This window comes from Pelophylax lessonae (genome assembly GCF_965119305.1).
Source record: "Pelophylax lessonae genome assembly, chromosome: 7".
Classification (NCBI taxonomy): Eukaryota; Metazoa; Chordata; class Amphibia; order Anura; family Ranidae; genus Pelophylax; species Pelophylax lessonae.
The window spans coordinates 193,003,177-193,019,666 of NC_138774.1; the positions used below are offsets into that span (position 1 = coordinate 193,003,177).

The window sequence follows — 16,490 nt, forward strand, 5'->3', positions numbered from 1 at the left end:
CAGTACTCAAAATACAACAAAGAACTCTACAAGAAAATATGGAGCTTGTGATAAAAACTAGATTATAGAAATGGACATTTCTGACCTCATCTCTTGCAGCAGTATAGGTGACCACAACACCTACTTTCAACCTCTGGATGAAACTGCCAATCAGAAAGAATTGCACTATTCAGCAAAAGGGATGTCACGATAACAGCCCTATCAGTGCATAGCAGGGTGGTGCTCATCTCCAAAGTCACAGAAGTCAACACCTCAGATAAACAGAAGGGGGGGTTAGGAAAATAACAGCAATCGCCTTGTAGGAACTTGTAAGAAAATGCTTCCGCACCCCTTTAATTATTTTCTGGCATCACAGCTGCAACACCTAGGGGGTTGCGGTTTGACGGACCAAGAAGGGGAGAGAGCGATAATTCTGCAGATTACACCACATAACTCTATAGCTGAGGCCCTAGAGGCAGGATCCTTTTTAAAATTCCCCACTCTGGACTTGATGACGAGAGTGTGGGATAGTGTGAAGACAAAATTGAATTATACTGGTTTCACTGAGTTCTCCCCTTTATGGAAAAATAACAAATTAGCTGAATTGCAGAAGATAGGGGTAATAAGAGAGTGGGAAGAATGCGGTATAACTTTCATCACCCAATTATATCAAAATGACATACTACTCTCTTTTCAGGAACTGAAAGAACAATATGCTTTACCAAATGCATCTTTTTTTTTTAGATATTTACAGGTTAGACACTCCTTAGAGAAACAGTTCAGAGGGAAGACCCCAGAATGGAGTCCAATGCCAGTACTTAAAACAATTATTAAAGCAGAAACACGGAAAATTCTAGTTTCAAAAATATACCGACAAATTGATAAGGGTACAAGGGGAGATACAGAAAGGATCAATAGTAGGAAAAATGGGAGAAGGATCTAGGCAAAATCTCTGAGGCACAATGGAGCAGAGTGTTGGAAGTCGCCCCCCTGGTCTCTCTTTCCCCATCTGAGAGAATGTCTCACCTATTCTTAATATATATAGCCTATTATACCCCACATAAACATTTTCAGTTTGGCCGCCGATTAAATTCAAAGTGCCCCAGATGTGGACACCCAAAAGTGTATGTAACCCATATGTTTTGGAGGTGTCCGAAGTTGTTCCGATACTGGAAGGGGGTGAGACGGATTATTAACTGGGTGTTTGGAACCTCCATTTTGTTGGAGGCGAAGTACTGTCTACTGGGACTGGGGGAAGTGAGGGGAATCCCAGATGACACTCAAATCCCCGTCTTAAGGCGTTTGTACCAAGCAAGGAAGTTGATCGCTTGCGTTGGCAGACGGCTTCACCCCAGACCAGTGAGGAATGGACAAAGTATGAATGTGGTTATTTTAAAAGAGAAAGTGATTTATATAAAACAAGGTGCACTAAAGAAATTTGATAAGATCTGGAGACCCTGGTGGGAGGATAGAGGGATTATAATGTAAAGCCCACTAAAACAGAAGAACAGTTAACAAGTTAGCAGTGACCTCCGCACCAATTATGGCTTTAAGGGATTGGAAGCGGGATGAATGAGAGTTTTGACCCTGTATGCAAGAGGTGTAAGGGTATGTGTGGACAAGATAAGGAGTAGTAGGAAAAATATCTCACCTGATAACATGGGATTTTAAGTTCACTGATATGATCATCACAGCTGGTGGGTAGGTGGTGATTACCCTTTTAAAAATACTATAGGCTGGGGGGGCAGGGTGATGGAGGTTGTGTTGATGTTTTAACTTTTGAGTAGTATGTTTTCTTGTTTGTAAATGATGGAAAATTTTTCAATAAAGAGATAAAGATGAAAAAGAAAATTTTAAAGCCTACAAGGTGACGACCTTGTCAGGTCTACTGCCCGGATCGTTTTAGCTCAGCATGCAAAACACAAAATGTATGAGACAACTCAAATTAAATAGCATTTTTAATTATTATGGCATAGCCAGTCAGATGTTAACCAATAACATCCCTCCAAAGATTTCCAGAACAATCACACAATGTACCTCTTTTCTGGGCCAACATGAGGATCAGGCAAGTGATGCCCTTCAGAATCTCTGCCATGACCACGGCAGTAGTAGAGAAGAAGCGCTCCCCAGGCAGGGTGCGGGCATATCGGATGCTGAGGATAAGGGAAGCATTCTGCACCACCAACACAGCCAGGCTCAGGTACTTGAGACGACGATTAACCCCTGCAAACGAAAAAAAGAGCCAATAAAAGGTTAATAACAAATTTAAATAAATTATATAAGCAAACCAACAATAAAGTGAATGATTTAATGTTACTGAAAGTGGTTCTAAAGTTAAAACATTTTTTACCCTAATGCATTCCCTGCTTTAAGGTAAAAAAAAAAAAAAAAAAAAGGTTTTAGGCCTGGTTATTGCTCTGCTCCCCTCCCCTTCTAAATGCTGAGCTGATTTACACACTGTGTGTGTTAATAGATACACACTGCTTGGCTCTGGATCGAACCTGTACAAGTGCCCCCATAGCAAGCAGCATGTCATGGGGGCACTCAGAAATGAGATGAGAGCCTAGAGCACTGGCAGGAGACCCATAAAAGAGGAGGCTCAGAGTCGCTCTGTGCAACACCATTGCACAGAGCAGGCAAGTATAACATGTTTATATTTTGTGGGGGGAGAAGCCTTTAAAACCACTTTAACTTTACCATACAGCCCATTGACCCATGCAGGAACCTAAAGTGTAACTATGGCCAAAATTAAAAATGACATATCATGCATTCTGTTAGTAGCAACAACACCCACAGTAACGGTGTTAGGAACTGGTGATACTGCCAGTAATTTTTTTTGTTTTTCAAACCTCCTTTAACAGCCCAAGCTGTCCAGAAAAGGTGGCAATTCGAGGGTTGAGACAAACTATTTACCACTAACAGGGGTTCTTACAATGGCCAGCTATTATTTATGTAAAACGTTTATCCTAAAAGGAAAAGACAAATGCAGTAACTGTTTAAAATGTGTTAGCTGAAGTAGAGCTTTCATTGTTATACACTAATGTAAAGTCCATCCAACATCACTCTCTCCACTGATTGACAATGCTGCTGTGCAAGGGTATCTATGCTGCTCCTCCATAGCTGCAGTAGAGGAGTGAATGTAGCCACCCTAATGCCTCGTACACACGCAACGATTATTGGCCGACCGATCGTCCGTCTTTTGTCCAGAGTGGTGTTGTGTTGGTTGGAATGTGCCTAGACTGCACACTAATTTTCTCGGCCAACAAAAATCTACTTCAGAAGTGATGTCATGTGTTGCTTTACTTTCCGTGTGTTTTTTCTTCTCTGAGCATGCCCAGTCTTGCTCATCAGATTTTTGTCTGCCGAAATCTGTATTGACTGACGGAAAATCGGCCGTTGTGTTGACGGCCAACAAAAATTTTATAGCCTGCACACCAGATTTTTTTCGGCCGAAAAGTCAGAGTCGGTTGTCGGAAGCATCATACTAACAAGCCGAAAATCGGCCGATCGGACGTTGGCCGAAAATTCCCGGCCAACAATCGATGCGTGTGTATGAGGCATAAGACAGGAGGTGTGTTACTGGCCGTTCACCAGGTGGAAAAAAAAAAAAAAAAGGAATAAAAGTCTGGAAAAAAATAAAACTAGTGTAGCCACCACTGGTAAGCTACAATATATTACTGTTTTCTTTCTGGGTTTAGTTACATTTGACACTATTATAGGTACAAAGAGACAGTCGGTAGTTTTCTGTTTAGGGATCACTGGACAGGAGGACATCAGCTGTGTTTAAGGAATTTCCAATGCAATCCCCAATTTCTAGAAATCTGATCATCTCCTGAAACCCTTCAATATTTACCAGTACATTATAAAAATTTTACATAAACCAGCTTGTACTATGTTCAATGCAGTTAAAGACCATGATAAGATAGGACAATATCTTCATATATGATCCAGTTATCACTCCTCTTTTACATGTCACTGTCCTGTACATTTCCACTGATTGCTCTCTATGACCCAGTTATTATAAAAACTCCATATTTAATTGCCTTATTGCCTTTATCTGACTCTCTATCAGAAGAATATGACAAGCCAGTCTGACTGGTCTGTACCAGTACAAAATGCCAAGTCTGCCCTCATCTACTGCCTGCTCTTTATAAAATTCACTTTAAGATTTAGGTTGTCCCAGTTGTGTAAGCAGCAGTAGAAAATGTAGGGCCTTTTATTGCAATCTATCACACTATTCAGAAAGCTTCACAGAGCTGGCAGCTCAGTACATAGCTCTATAGCCAGATAAATGTTGTATTTCATATACCATCAATTCAAGCACTAACAGACTTGACATATACAGTATACAGGTGCATCTCATAAAATTAGATCAAAAACCGACGGTTAGACTTACTGGTAGTGGTTTTTCTACGAACCTTCCAGGACGGGAGAGATGAGGCTCCACCCTACAGGAAACACAATCCATTCACAGCTGATTAAAAAGGCCCCACCCTTCCCCTTATCCCTCAGTTGTGAAAAAAAAAAAAAAAAAGTAATTCTCCCAACCAATCCACAAAGGGTATAAATTAATTTTGGTACGCACCACCTATTTACATCCTTCCCTCCGCCCCCCCCCCCCCTTAACTGGGCAGGAAGTAGGCCTGCTGTCCTGGAAGGTTCTTAGAAACACCGTTACCGGTAAGTCTAACCGTCGGTTTTCTCCTCTCACCTTCCAGGACGGCAACACCTGAGAGGATAATCAAGTAACCGCAGTCCTACCTCAGGGTGGGACCACCGCCTGTAGCGCCTTTTGGCCGATGGCTAGGTCTTGCTGAGACAGCACCTTAACTCGGTAGTGCTTCAGGAAGGTGTCTTGGCTGGACCAGGTGGCTGCACTGCAAATCTGTTCCCAGGAGGCTCCCACTTTCTCAGCCCAGGAGGTTGCCAGGGCTCTGGTTGAGTGTGCTTTCAGCTTTGCTCTTGTAGGAATACCTGAAATCTCATATGACACGGTAATGGCTTGTCTGATCCAACTAGAGACTGAAGGCTTAGGTGCTCGAAGTCCCTTCCTTGGGCCAGAGTAGAGGATCAAAAGAGGATTAGATCTCCTAAACTCTTTGGTTCTCTGTAAATAAGTGAGGAGGCATCTCCTCACATCTAAACAATGACATTTCTTTTCCCTCTCATTTTTAGGGTTATCACAAAAGGATGGTAAGGTTATCTCTTGTGTCCTATGAAAGGATAATACTTTGGGTAGATATAGAGGCTCTGGCCTGAGGATAATCCTATCTGGGAGGATCAACAAAAATGGTTCTTTAATAGAAAGACCTTGTAAGACCCCTACCCTTCTAACTGTTGTGAAAGCTAATAGGAGGGCTAGTTTTAGGGTCAAAAACCTAAAGGAAACCTCTTCAATAGGTTCAAAAGGGTTTCTAGATAATGCCTCTAGAACCCTAGTCAGGTTCCAAGGTGGGAACCTATCTCTTGTGACAGGGGTAGCTCTATCCCTAGTCTTCATAAATCTTTTAACTATAGGGCTCTTTCACTAGTCTCATGTCAAACAAAAACAAAAAAAAAACAGAGCTGCTATTTGTACGCGAAGAGTGTTGACTGCCACACCCTTCTCTACCCCATCTTTTTAGGAAATCTAGGATTACGGGGACAGAGGTGGAAGAAATCTGCTTCTGCCTATGCCAAGTATAAAATGTTTTCCAAACCTTAGAATATATCTTCCTTATTACTGGTTTCCTGCACAGGAGGAGTGTGTCTATCACACTGTCTGAGCAGCCCTTTATTCTAAGGATCTGGTGCTCACTAACCAGGCTGTCAGCTGAAAGAACTCTGGCCTGGGGTGCAATACTGGACCCTGAGAGAGTAGGTCTGGAAGGTTTGGAAGCTTCCAAGGAGGCGCACCACTGATGGTGCCTTCAAGGTCGCAGACTATGCCCTCCTTGGCCACCATGGCGCAGTCAGGAAGAGGCGGAGGCCCGAGGAACGACTGGGTTTCTGTATGACGAGGGATTAGAGTTGGAGGGGGAAAGGTATAAACTAACTCAAACTGCCAGATCTTGGCCAGAGCACCCAGGCCCTCTGACTCTCTTTCCCATGAAAGGAAGAAGACTCTCCTTGCCTTCTTGTTCTTGAAGCTGGCAAATAGATCAATTTCTGGGCAGCCAAATTTATGGACTAGCATCTGAAACACCTTCCGATTCAGCTCCCATTCCCCCTGTCTTTTCAAAGCAGACCCAAATCTCCTTGCCTGAAATGGAACTCTTGAAAGCCTTTAGAGCTTGGCCCACTGCTCTGAGTTTTCTTAAATTGGAAGAAGCCTGGGCTACTTCCTTGTTCCAGGTATCCTGGGCTTTTGCTTTCCCTAGGTGGGCCACCAGCTCCAGGTGCTTGCCTGCTCTTCTCCAGATTGCTTGGTACTGACCACCATTTTAGGGAAGATTTTACCTGAGGGTAAGGATAAACTTTCGTCCAGGCACTCAATCTTTTTGTTCCATGTGGAAAGGTCGAAGAATTGAAGGTCTCGAGTGCAGTTGTGCCTAAACATCTGCTGGGATACTGGCTGACATGAGGCCCAGAACTCTCAGGATCTCTCTCACGAGGGGGCTATCAGCCGTTTTACAGATGAGACTACTTTCTCCACCTTTTCCCTTGGAAGGAAGAGTTTTTGTACCCGTGAGTCTATCCGGTAACCTAAATATGTCTGAACCTGAGCTGGGTCCAGGGATGACTTTTCCATGCTTACCAACCAGTCTAACATCTGCAGGACTGTTATCACCTTCTGGGTGTCTGATCTCACCTGGATTGCAAAAGGGTCGAAGATCATCCATTCAGGTAAGGAATTAAAGCTATTCCCTGGAAATGAATGTAGGCTACCGTCTCTGCCAGGTCTCCTTGGGAGGTTCTGGGATCTCTTCAGTGGCATAGATAACTTGAAGGAGTCCCAAGTCCTCCAGACCAAACAGATGTCTATTTTACTTGGTCTCCTCTGCCTCACTATCTAGATCCAGATCAACCTCTTCCCCAGAGATGGGCTCAGATTTTGCCTGACTTTCTGCACTCAGTTCTGCCTTGGAAAGTAAACTCTCCTGAGTAGAAGGGCCCTCCTTAGGGGTTAGCTCTTCCGGGTCTGCTACCTGGGATGAAACTACAGAGGTGTGAAAGGACTGGATAGTGGCTAACATTTCCTCCTGAACAGACTTAAGAAAATCCTTCATTAACCCTGAGGCCTCCTTACCAGCCAACTTGTTAATACACCTTTAACAAAATGGCTCAGTGTAATCTGGACAATCTCTCCCCACAATTACCATATTTTTTAAAGGACCTAGTGCTAGCGGATGTAGGGGGTGGTTTGTCAGAGACCTCCTGGGTTCCACTTGGGGATTCTGCAAGAGAAGAGGAAAAAAGTTACCTGTCACTCTTCCTGCCCCCCTTTTACTTGGCCACAGGCCCCCCCACCCAAGGAGGGGAGAGAATGGGGACTAAAGCCTGACTCTTGTATGACCCCCAATAAGGAAAGGCACTTACTAGGCCCGACTTGCTCTTGCCTGCAGCCACTTTTGCTGTCTTTCCATCCTCCTCCTCCATGAGGTGGATCCAGACAGGCTTCCCACTCTTAGCAGCTCTCTGGCTCTTAGTAGCTGAAGAGCCTGTCACCTTCCTGTCGCCACGCCGGTCCGGCATCTCCTCCACACTTTACTCCCTATTCCAGGTCACGCTGTGCGCGCTCCGCCTCTTCCCTGTTGAGACCGCAAGTTCCGGTTTCAGAACGAGGCTTAGAGCACACCGAGTCCTCCCCTTAGTAGCTTAACAAGTTCGCTGGCCCTTGCAACATGGCGCCAGCTGCATACATGGGAAGACAGGAGGAGACCTGAGCTGCTGAGCAGAGTACAAAGGTGGGGGACCACCACACTGTGCCTGAACGACTTGTACAACAAAATGAGGCAACCTGTGAAAAGCTTGAGGCATGCAGGTTAATGCGGCCCTCACCGGCATTCCAAAACCTGCCTCACAGGGGTACCATCTGACTCTCTAGGTCAGGGATAAGCAAACTGTGGCCCTCCAGCTGTTCCAAAAATACATGTCCCCTCATGCCTCTGGGTGTCATGCTTGTGTCGGTCAGTGTCTTGCTATGCCTCATGGGACTTGTAGTTCTGCAAAATCTGGAGGGCCAGAGTTTGCATACCCCTGCTCTTATCTTCTGGTCAGAGAAAAAAAAAAAAAAAAGTTTTGCTGTGGGAGAAACACAATCAATACTGAGGGACAAGGGGAAGGGTGGAGCCTTTTAAGCAGCTGTGAACTGATTGTGTTTCCTGTAGGGTGAAGCCTCTCATTTCTCAGGTGTTGCCATCCTGAAAGGTGAGAGGAGAAGTTATTTTATTTCAGTAATTACATTTAAAAAAGTGAAACTCATTTTTTTTTTATAGATGAGTTACACACGGAGTGATATATTTCAAGCATTTTTGTTCTTTTAATTTTGAGGATTATGGCTTACAGCTAGTGGAATCCCCAAATACATGATCTCAGAAAATTAGAACAACAAAGACCAATAAAAAAAAAAAAAAAGGATTTTTAATACAGGAATGTTGGTTTACTGAAAAGTATGTCCATGTACAGTATAGTATACACTCAATACTTGGTCAGGGCTCCTTTTGCATGAATTACTGCATAAATGCGGCGTGGCATGGAGGCGATCAGCCTGTGGCACTGCTGAGGTGTGATGGAAGTTTAGGTTTCTTTGATAGCCTTCAGCTCACCTGCATTGTTGGGTCTGGTATCTCTCATCTTCTTGACAATACCCCACAGATTCTCCATGGGGTTTATGTCAGACACGTTTGTTGACCAATCAAGCACAGCGATACCATGATCAATAAACCAGGTATTGGTACTTTTGCAGTGTGGGCAAGTGCCAAGCCCTGCTGAAAAATGAAACCAGCATCTCCATAAAGCTGGTCAGCAGAAGGAAGCATGAAGTGCTCTAGAATTTCCTGCTAGAGGGTTGCGCTTGATAAAACACAGTGGACCAATACCAACAGATGACATGGCTCCCCAAATCATCATTGACTGTGGAAACTTCACACTGGACCTCATGTAACTTGGATTCTGTGCCTCTCCACTCCTCCTCCAGACTCTGGGACCTTGACTTCTAAATAAAATGCAACATTTTCCACAGTCTGTGATGATTAAGGCCCCATTCACATACAAGCGACGCTACTTCCCGGGGCGACCTCCGAGGTCGCGGTGCGAGCAGCGCGCCGCGACCTCGGAGCGGCCGGCACAGACTTCATAACATTGAAGTCTATGACGGTCGCTCCGGGTCGCCCCAAAGAAGCTCCGGACCCTTTTTCTAAGTCGGAGCGACTTGTGTCGCTCCTATTAGAATGGATCCGCAGCTTCCCTATGGAAGGCGACCTACGGCGACCTGTGAGGCGACCAGGTCGCCTTAGTGTGAACGGGGACTTAGGGAGCCATGTCATCTGCTGGTGTTTGTCCTCTGCGTTTCAAAAAGTCAGAAGTCAGTGCAGCCCTCTACCAGGAAATTATAGCGCACTTCATGCTTCCCTCAACTGACCAGCTTTATGGAGATGCTGATTTCATTTTCCAGCAGGGCTTGGCACCTGCCCACACTGCCAAATGTACCAATACCTGGTTTCACGATCATGGTATCACTGTGCTTGATTGGCCAGCAAACTCACCTGACCTAAACCCCATAGAGAATCTGTGGGGTATGGTCAAGAGGAAGATGAGCCCAGCAACCTGGGCTTCCATAACACCCTTTAGCAGTGCCACAGGCTGAAAGCCTCCATGCCACGCCGCATTGATGCAGTAATTCATGCAAAAGAAGCCCTGACCAAGTCCACTGTACATGGACATACTTTTCCGTAAGCCAGCATTTCTGTACTAAAAATCCTTTTTTTTTTTTATTGGTCTTATGTATTATTCTAACTTTCTGAGATACTAAATTTTGGGTTTGCACTAGCTGGAAGTCATAATAATCAAAATGAAAAGAAAAATGCTTGAAATAACCTCACTCTAACACATCTATATATAATATAAGAGTTTCACTTTTTGAATAGAAGTACTGAAATAAAAAAAAACGTTCTGATGATCTTCTAATTTTATGAGATGCACACGTAGGTGCCCCAAGACAGTGAATGGATGCATGTCCAAAACAACTTTACTTGGAGGATGAAAGTTATTTGCATAAAATAAATAGATAATAAAGATGACTAGAAAAGAGCAGACAGTGAAAATTGTAATCTTTCCTTTTCAGCACTGATAGTGTTAACTATAGAAAAGAGTTGTGCTGTACAGGTGAACAATGTCTACATAAAACAGGTACATTGAAAAAAGAAAAAACAATGACGTCCATAACTCTCATTCCATACACACCCAAAATACCTGCATTGAATAAGAACCTGTAATGATTAACACCTTCACATATCAATGTCCTATGTACAGTCCATGGAGTGCAGAATACAAAGGTATACACTGTACGTGTCTGGAACACTCCCAGCTAGGGGCAGCAGGACCCAAACACTGGAAGCCTTGTGAATGGCAGAAGCCTGCAACACAGCCCCATTTATGCAGTACAGAGTGCTGGAGATCCGAGTGAGGAAAGCATTGGCATCGACGGGTTACTAATTGTAAATGCATCCAATCTCTCCTACTGAGAATGCATAGACATATGATCTTACTAAATCTGGCACCCAGTGACCGTCTTCACATATCATTGCAGAGAGTCCTTTAGCATAGGCGCCCTCAGAGACTCCTTGTTACCTGCATTTACTCTGAACTAGTGACTTGTCTAGGTCTCAATAATGTTACCCAAAGTCCTATAACTAAGTTAGTGGTCAGTGGAAAAAGTCTCCTCTTACACTAATGGTCAGAGTACCCCCCCCCCCCCTTTAGACTGGTGTTCAGCAGGAAGAAAGCTCCCCTACAGATATTTAGAAGGATCATCGGTGTCTGTGGTTATTTATCATTGAGGAAGATGTTGCTCCTTGCTCAAAGGAGCCCCTAGGCAACCTCCAGTGGAACCCTGGTTGAGAAATGTTGCTCTACATGCTCTAGTTTCCTCCAGCAGACACTAAACAGCCTGGTATGCGATATAAAGGTGTGTCTGTAAGACTGTGGCAGAGGCATTACATTAATAGCTCTATTAAGAGAACCGTTTAAATGTTGGAATGTACTCGGTCAGTGCTGTATGTAAACATGGTAAACAAAAGGAACAAAACTCCTCAACAAACAAAGGTCTCCCATACAAACATATTTGGCATGAACTATTTACAAATACTGCTAGGTTTCTGGAATAACCTCCCCATATACTCTGTCTGCTCCAATCCATATTAAAGTTGGCCATACACAGCTTGAATTTTGGTTAAATTGGTGGAAATGCAACCAATTGACATCCATGTCGGCACAAGCTGGCTTCACATTCTTTAGTTTAAAAAAAAAAAGGAAGGAATTGGGCAGAAAACTGTCAGCTGCAGATAGGCTACAGCCAATCAGATGCAGCCACTTTATCAGTGTTCAGCAATGGCACTGCAGATGCCTAAATACAATAATCGGTGAGGAGAAGTCACTGTTCACGCTGTTTGGTATAAATGGAGGAATCTGTTCATCCAATATGAATGGCTAGCATTAAGCTGGCCATACGTGGATTGCTTTTTTTTTTTTTTTTTTTTTGTTCAGCCAGCGGGCTAAATGAAAAAAAAAAAAAAAAATTAACATTCCCAGTTGTATGGATGGAGCAAATCTCCCCACTGGGACATTGTATTCTAATGGCAGGACTCTACATGGTCAGAATATGCAGCTGTTTTGTTAAAAAAAACTTTTCCAGCGTGCCTATTCAATACAAGTCAACCCCTACTGATCAATTTCTAGCAAACAGAAACAGCCACAGCCTCAACATTCAACTTGTACCTGCTGAACTGGATGAATTTGTCTTCATCTATGGCCAGCATTACTTCAGACTTCTATCCAATCTTCCGGCTGAGTGCCCAGCACCAGAGCCCAATGTAAACAAGGTTATTTACAGAGCCAACCCAGCGTAATGTGAACCAGAGGAACCCATCCCACCCCACCCCCATACAGTCCTATATGTGGCACCAGTACCCTTCACACCTGTAGCACCACCCACAAACTCCCTCCCAGCTTCAGCCTCCAATTCATGGCCACATCACTCTTAGTGACACTATGAAAAAACACAGGAGGGGCAGACACCTAGTGCATTATCACAATTAGTAAAAATTGCCAAAAACACACTCACAAACATGAGAAGTTACAAACACATTGAATCTGAACTCCAGCTCAGGCAGTGCCCAAATAACTGTGGTTGGAAAGCTGACGTGTTTCAGGGGACAAGCCCCCTTCCTCAGAGCTCTGAGTATGTTTTTGCCAATTTTTACTAAATAAAATTTGGTGGTGGTAATGCACCAGGTGTTGCACCCTCCTGTGATTCTTTTCAGTGTTGCTTGGAGTTTCCCAGCTTCGATCTAGGCACTACGCATACACCATCAGATGCAAATGAGCCCTGAGGTTTTGTTGCATTCTTGAATTCTTAAAGTGACACTAAACGTTATATTTTACTTAAAATAAAGAAGAATATTTCACAGAGTGGTTCTTTTACCTCCACTTCTGGAAGTCCCCTGCTGGCAAAGTCCGCTTCTCCTCGCTAGAAAAGCGGGATGCTATGGGGGCACCAATGTGTGTCCATGGACACACAAAGCAGTGGTAAGCCATGCCCCCACTTCCCCCTCACAGGAGTTTAACTGACAGCAGCAGGAGCCTATGGCTCCCACTGCTCTCAGTGTCCCCTGTGAGACCAGGAAGTGAAAGGAGCAGTGATGCAGTCAGGATAGCACTAGATCAGGGTCAGCTGTCAGGTAAGTGTTTATGGGGGGGGGTGTAGAACAGTTGATGGGGCATTTTTACCTTAATACAAGAAGTGCATAACAGTACAAAATACAATGACTTTAGAACAAGAACCATTTAGAACAGTTCCTAATGGCAGCTCTTGCAATAGAATGGATATATTATACTCGCGTGGCCTGGGCGATTCCTTCATTCCATGACTGCAGCGTCTGTCTTCAACAATAATCGCTTCCAGAAGGGTCACATGTCTGTGTCCCCCACTATGTATCCATCCTCTGACCTCTACACTACTGCTGAGCCCTGTAGTGACAGAGGATGGAACCATGGTGGGGGACACAGACATACAACAGTCCCAGAAGTACTGAATGCAGTGCTGAAAGGGAGAAGACACTGACCACAGGACAGAAGAAAACACTAACCTCTTATATCTTATATTCCAGGATCTGCTGGAAGACCTGCCAGGGTCATTTTAGGACTGAGGAGTGATTGCACATAGTAACAGATTTCTACGTTTACCCATTACTAGAAATAGAACATTTGGCTGGAATGGGATCTGCACATAGAGGTGAGAGTTTGTCCCACATTTGTCTAAATCAGTGGAGGTCAACTTTCTTGATATGGGAGAGACTCAAGTGCAGCCCCCAACATTACCAAAGGGCCACACATAAAATTCATGGAATATTTATTATCAGAGAGAGAAAACACACAGCAGGATATGGCCACGGGCGGCCGAAGGGGGAAAGACGGCCGCGGGCGGCCCAAGGGGGAAAGACGGCCGCGGGCGGCCCAAGGGGGAAAGACGGCCGCGGGCGGCCCAAGGGGGAAAGACGGCCGCGGGCGGCCCAAGGGGGAAAGACGGCCGCGGGCGGCCCAAGGGGGAAAGACGGCCGCGGGCGGCCCAAGGGGGAAAGACGGCCGCGGGCGGCCCAAGGGGGAAAGACGGCCGCGGGCGGCCCAAGGGGGAAAGACGGCCGCGGGCGGCCCAAGGGGGAAAGGCGGCCGCGGGCGGCCGAAGGGGGAAAGGCGGCCACGGGCGGCCGAAGGGGGAAAGGCGGCCACGGGCGGCCGAAGGGGGAAAGGCGGCCACGGGCGGCCGAAGGGGGAAAGGCGGCCACGGGCGGCCGAAGGGGGAAAGGCGGCCACGGGCGGCCGAAGGGGGAAAGGCGGCCACGGGCGGCCGAAGGGGGAAAGGCGGCCACGGGCGGCCGAAGGGGGAAAGGCGGCCACGGGCGGCCGAAGGGGGAAGACGGCCACAGACTGGGGACATACTTCAGGAGACAGTCATCTGGAGATATATTACATGAGACTTTTCTAAATCACTACTTTAACAGGGAAATAGAACAACACATTAGCAGAGGCCCTGAAGGCCACACAGAAAGGGCCACATGCAGCAGGATGGGCACCAGGGATCTAACCACTCACAAAGCTGACATACAGACAGATAAATAGAGAGAGCGGAGTGGTGCAGAGTTAATGAGCCCCAATAATCTCCATCTTTAGACTAAGAGAAGGTCCCTGCACCTACAATTATCATACACTCCAATACACCATCCCAGGCTACACAGGACACACACAGTGCAGCTATGACAGAAGGACAACATTGACGCACACACTGTATTCCTGCATACTGTACACAATAAATATACGGGGCTGGCAGGAGGAGCTCTGCAAGGTGCTGAGGAACTACAAGTCCCAGAGTTCCTCTGCTACCAGGTGGCCTTGTGGTTGCCCGGCCACTTACTGTCTCCAGAGCTTCTCCCTTGTGGACTCCCCGGCTCCCTCAGGTCCGCATGAAGCTGCTTCATATCCCTCTCCTCGTCCCCAGCTCCAGCTCCCGCACCCGCCGCCATTTCTCTTGCCCCTGCCGCACTTCCGGGTCCGCCGTACCACGGTGACAGCGCCAGCTCACTTCCGGCCAGCGTCACCTACGGCCAACGAGGAGGGCGGGGCCGAATCACATTACAACCAAGGAACAGCTTCAGGCAGCTTGCTTCCTGGTCTGAGTCGCCGCCCTTGGCGTGTGTAGCCATGACAACAAACACACTGAAACCCAGCTGAAGAGAACCAGTCACCTAAAGAGATTCATGGCCTCTCTTGTAAATATGGTCCTGAATTATATACCCCCTACTCTCCTCTCCTGTACATACTGCCCACCATCTCCGTACTCCTATATATATATATATATATATATTATATATATATATATACTGCCCCTCAATATATCATCTGTACTCCTCTGCTGTACATACTGTCAGTAAATTTGCTTACAGTTTGTAAAAACTAGTGACTTTTGCAACTGTCAGTAAATATCATGGGCTGATATTTTTACCATGCTGTGTTAACTTTTAAAAGTGTAAACCATGCAAATGACCTATGTGTATTGTCAGTGTTTCCTTATCGTGTTTATACTTGTAACCACTTGCCCCTCAAATGATGGCGGAGCGGCGCGGCTCTCATTTTGGACCAAGGTCATATGACGGTGCCCAGTAAAGCCGCAGGTGCGCTGCGCCGTAATCGCGCTGTGTTGCTGGGACACGACCCAGATGTGGGCAAAGAGCTGTGCCCAGAGCTCTTTACCCATGTGATCCGCTGTGTCCAATCACAGCCGATCACATGTAAACAAGAAAGTGCCATTTATCGGCTTTTCCTCTCTCACCCTGACAAAGTGTGAGGTGAGGAGAGCTGATAAGTGGCATCTCTTTACAGGGATTACATGTAAAGGTAATCTGGACACTGATGATTACAATTCAGCCCCAGAAGTGCCCACCAGTGATGCCACTCTTTGCCTATCATTGAAACCAGTCTGTGCCCATAAGTGAGCCCAATCTGTGCCCTCAGTCAGTGCTGCCTTTCAGTGCCACCTATCATTTCCCATAAGTGCCAACTATCAGTGCCACCTCATCAGTGCAGCCTATCATTGCCCATCAGTGAAGCCTCGCCAGCGCATATCAGCGAAGGAGAAAAACTTTTTTTTTCTCAAATTTTTGGTCTTTTTTATTTTTTTAGCAAAAATTAATTAGCCCAGTGGTGATTAAAGCGGAGTTCCACCCTATTTTTTCACTTTAGTTTACACCATCAGTTAGATTAAAAAAACCTGAAAAAGAATTGGATAATTATCATTTTTTTTTGTTTCACTTACCTTATTTTTAATGAAAATTAACTTACCTTCCTTCCTCTTCCTCCTTATGCGGCCGCGGCCCCCGACGTCACTTCCTCCATTGCACTGACTCCTGGGGGATGAGCGTCATCAATCCCAGGAGTCGATGCGCCTGCACCGGTGTCCCTCATCACTTCCGGCGCAGGCACGTCATTCCCTGCTAAATGAATTAGAACAACTTCTGGGCATGCGCAGAACCATCTGCGGGATGACGCGCCTGCCCCAGAAGTGACGAGCATGGCATTCTGGGACTCCAACATCCAGGAAGAGGGACACGAAGAGGGACGCTGCAGCTTCAGCTGCCCACACCGCAGATGGCAGCACTGGACAAGAAATTTTCAAGGTAAGTTTTTCTTCTTACAGATACACTAAGCAGGGGACAGTTCAGAGGCAATCGTTGCTTAAATGCACTAGCCCGGACTGTCCCGGGGGGTATTTTTATCCAAAAAAAAAATATTTTGGCAATAACTCCGCTTTAAATACCACC

The 16,490-nt window shown here is 45.7% G+C and overlaps 1 protein-coding gene across 1 annotated transcript in view; it reads right to left on the reverse strand.

The window, feature by feature from the left end:
- SLC35A2 (solute carrier family 35 member A2) overlaps positions 1–14,756 on the reverse strand; it is a 48,180-nt gene extending 33,424 nt beyond the window's left edge. Inside the window, exons 1-2 of the mRNA XM_082263636.1 lie at positions 14,588–14,756; positions 2,017–2,202 (exon numbers count right to left, since the gene is read on the reverse strand). Of these exons, the coding sequence (XP_082119762.1) occupies positions 2,017–2,202; positions 14,588–14,696 (295 nt within the window). The 5' untranslated portion in view covers positions 14,697–14,756. The remainder of the gene's footprint in view (positions 1–2,016; positions 2,203–14,587) is intronic.
- Positions 14,757–16,490: the final 1,734 nt, after the last annotated feature.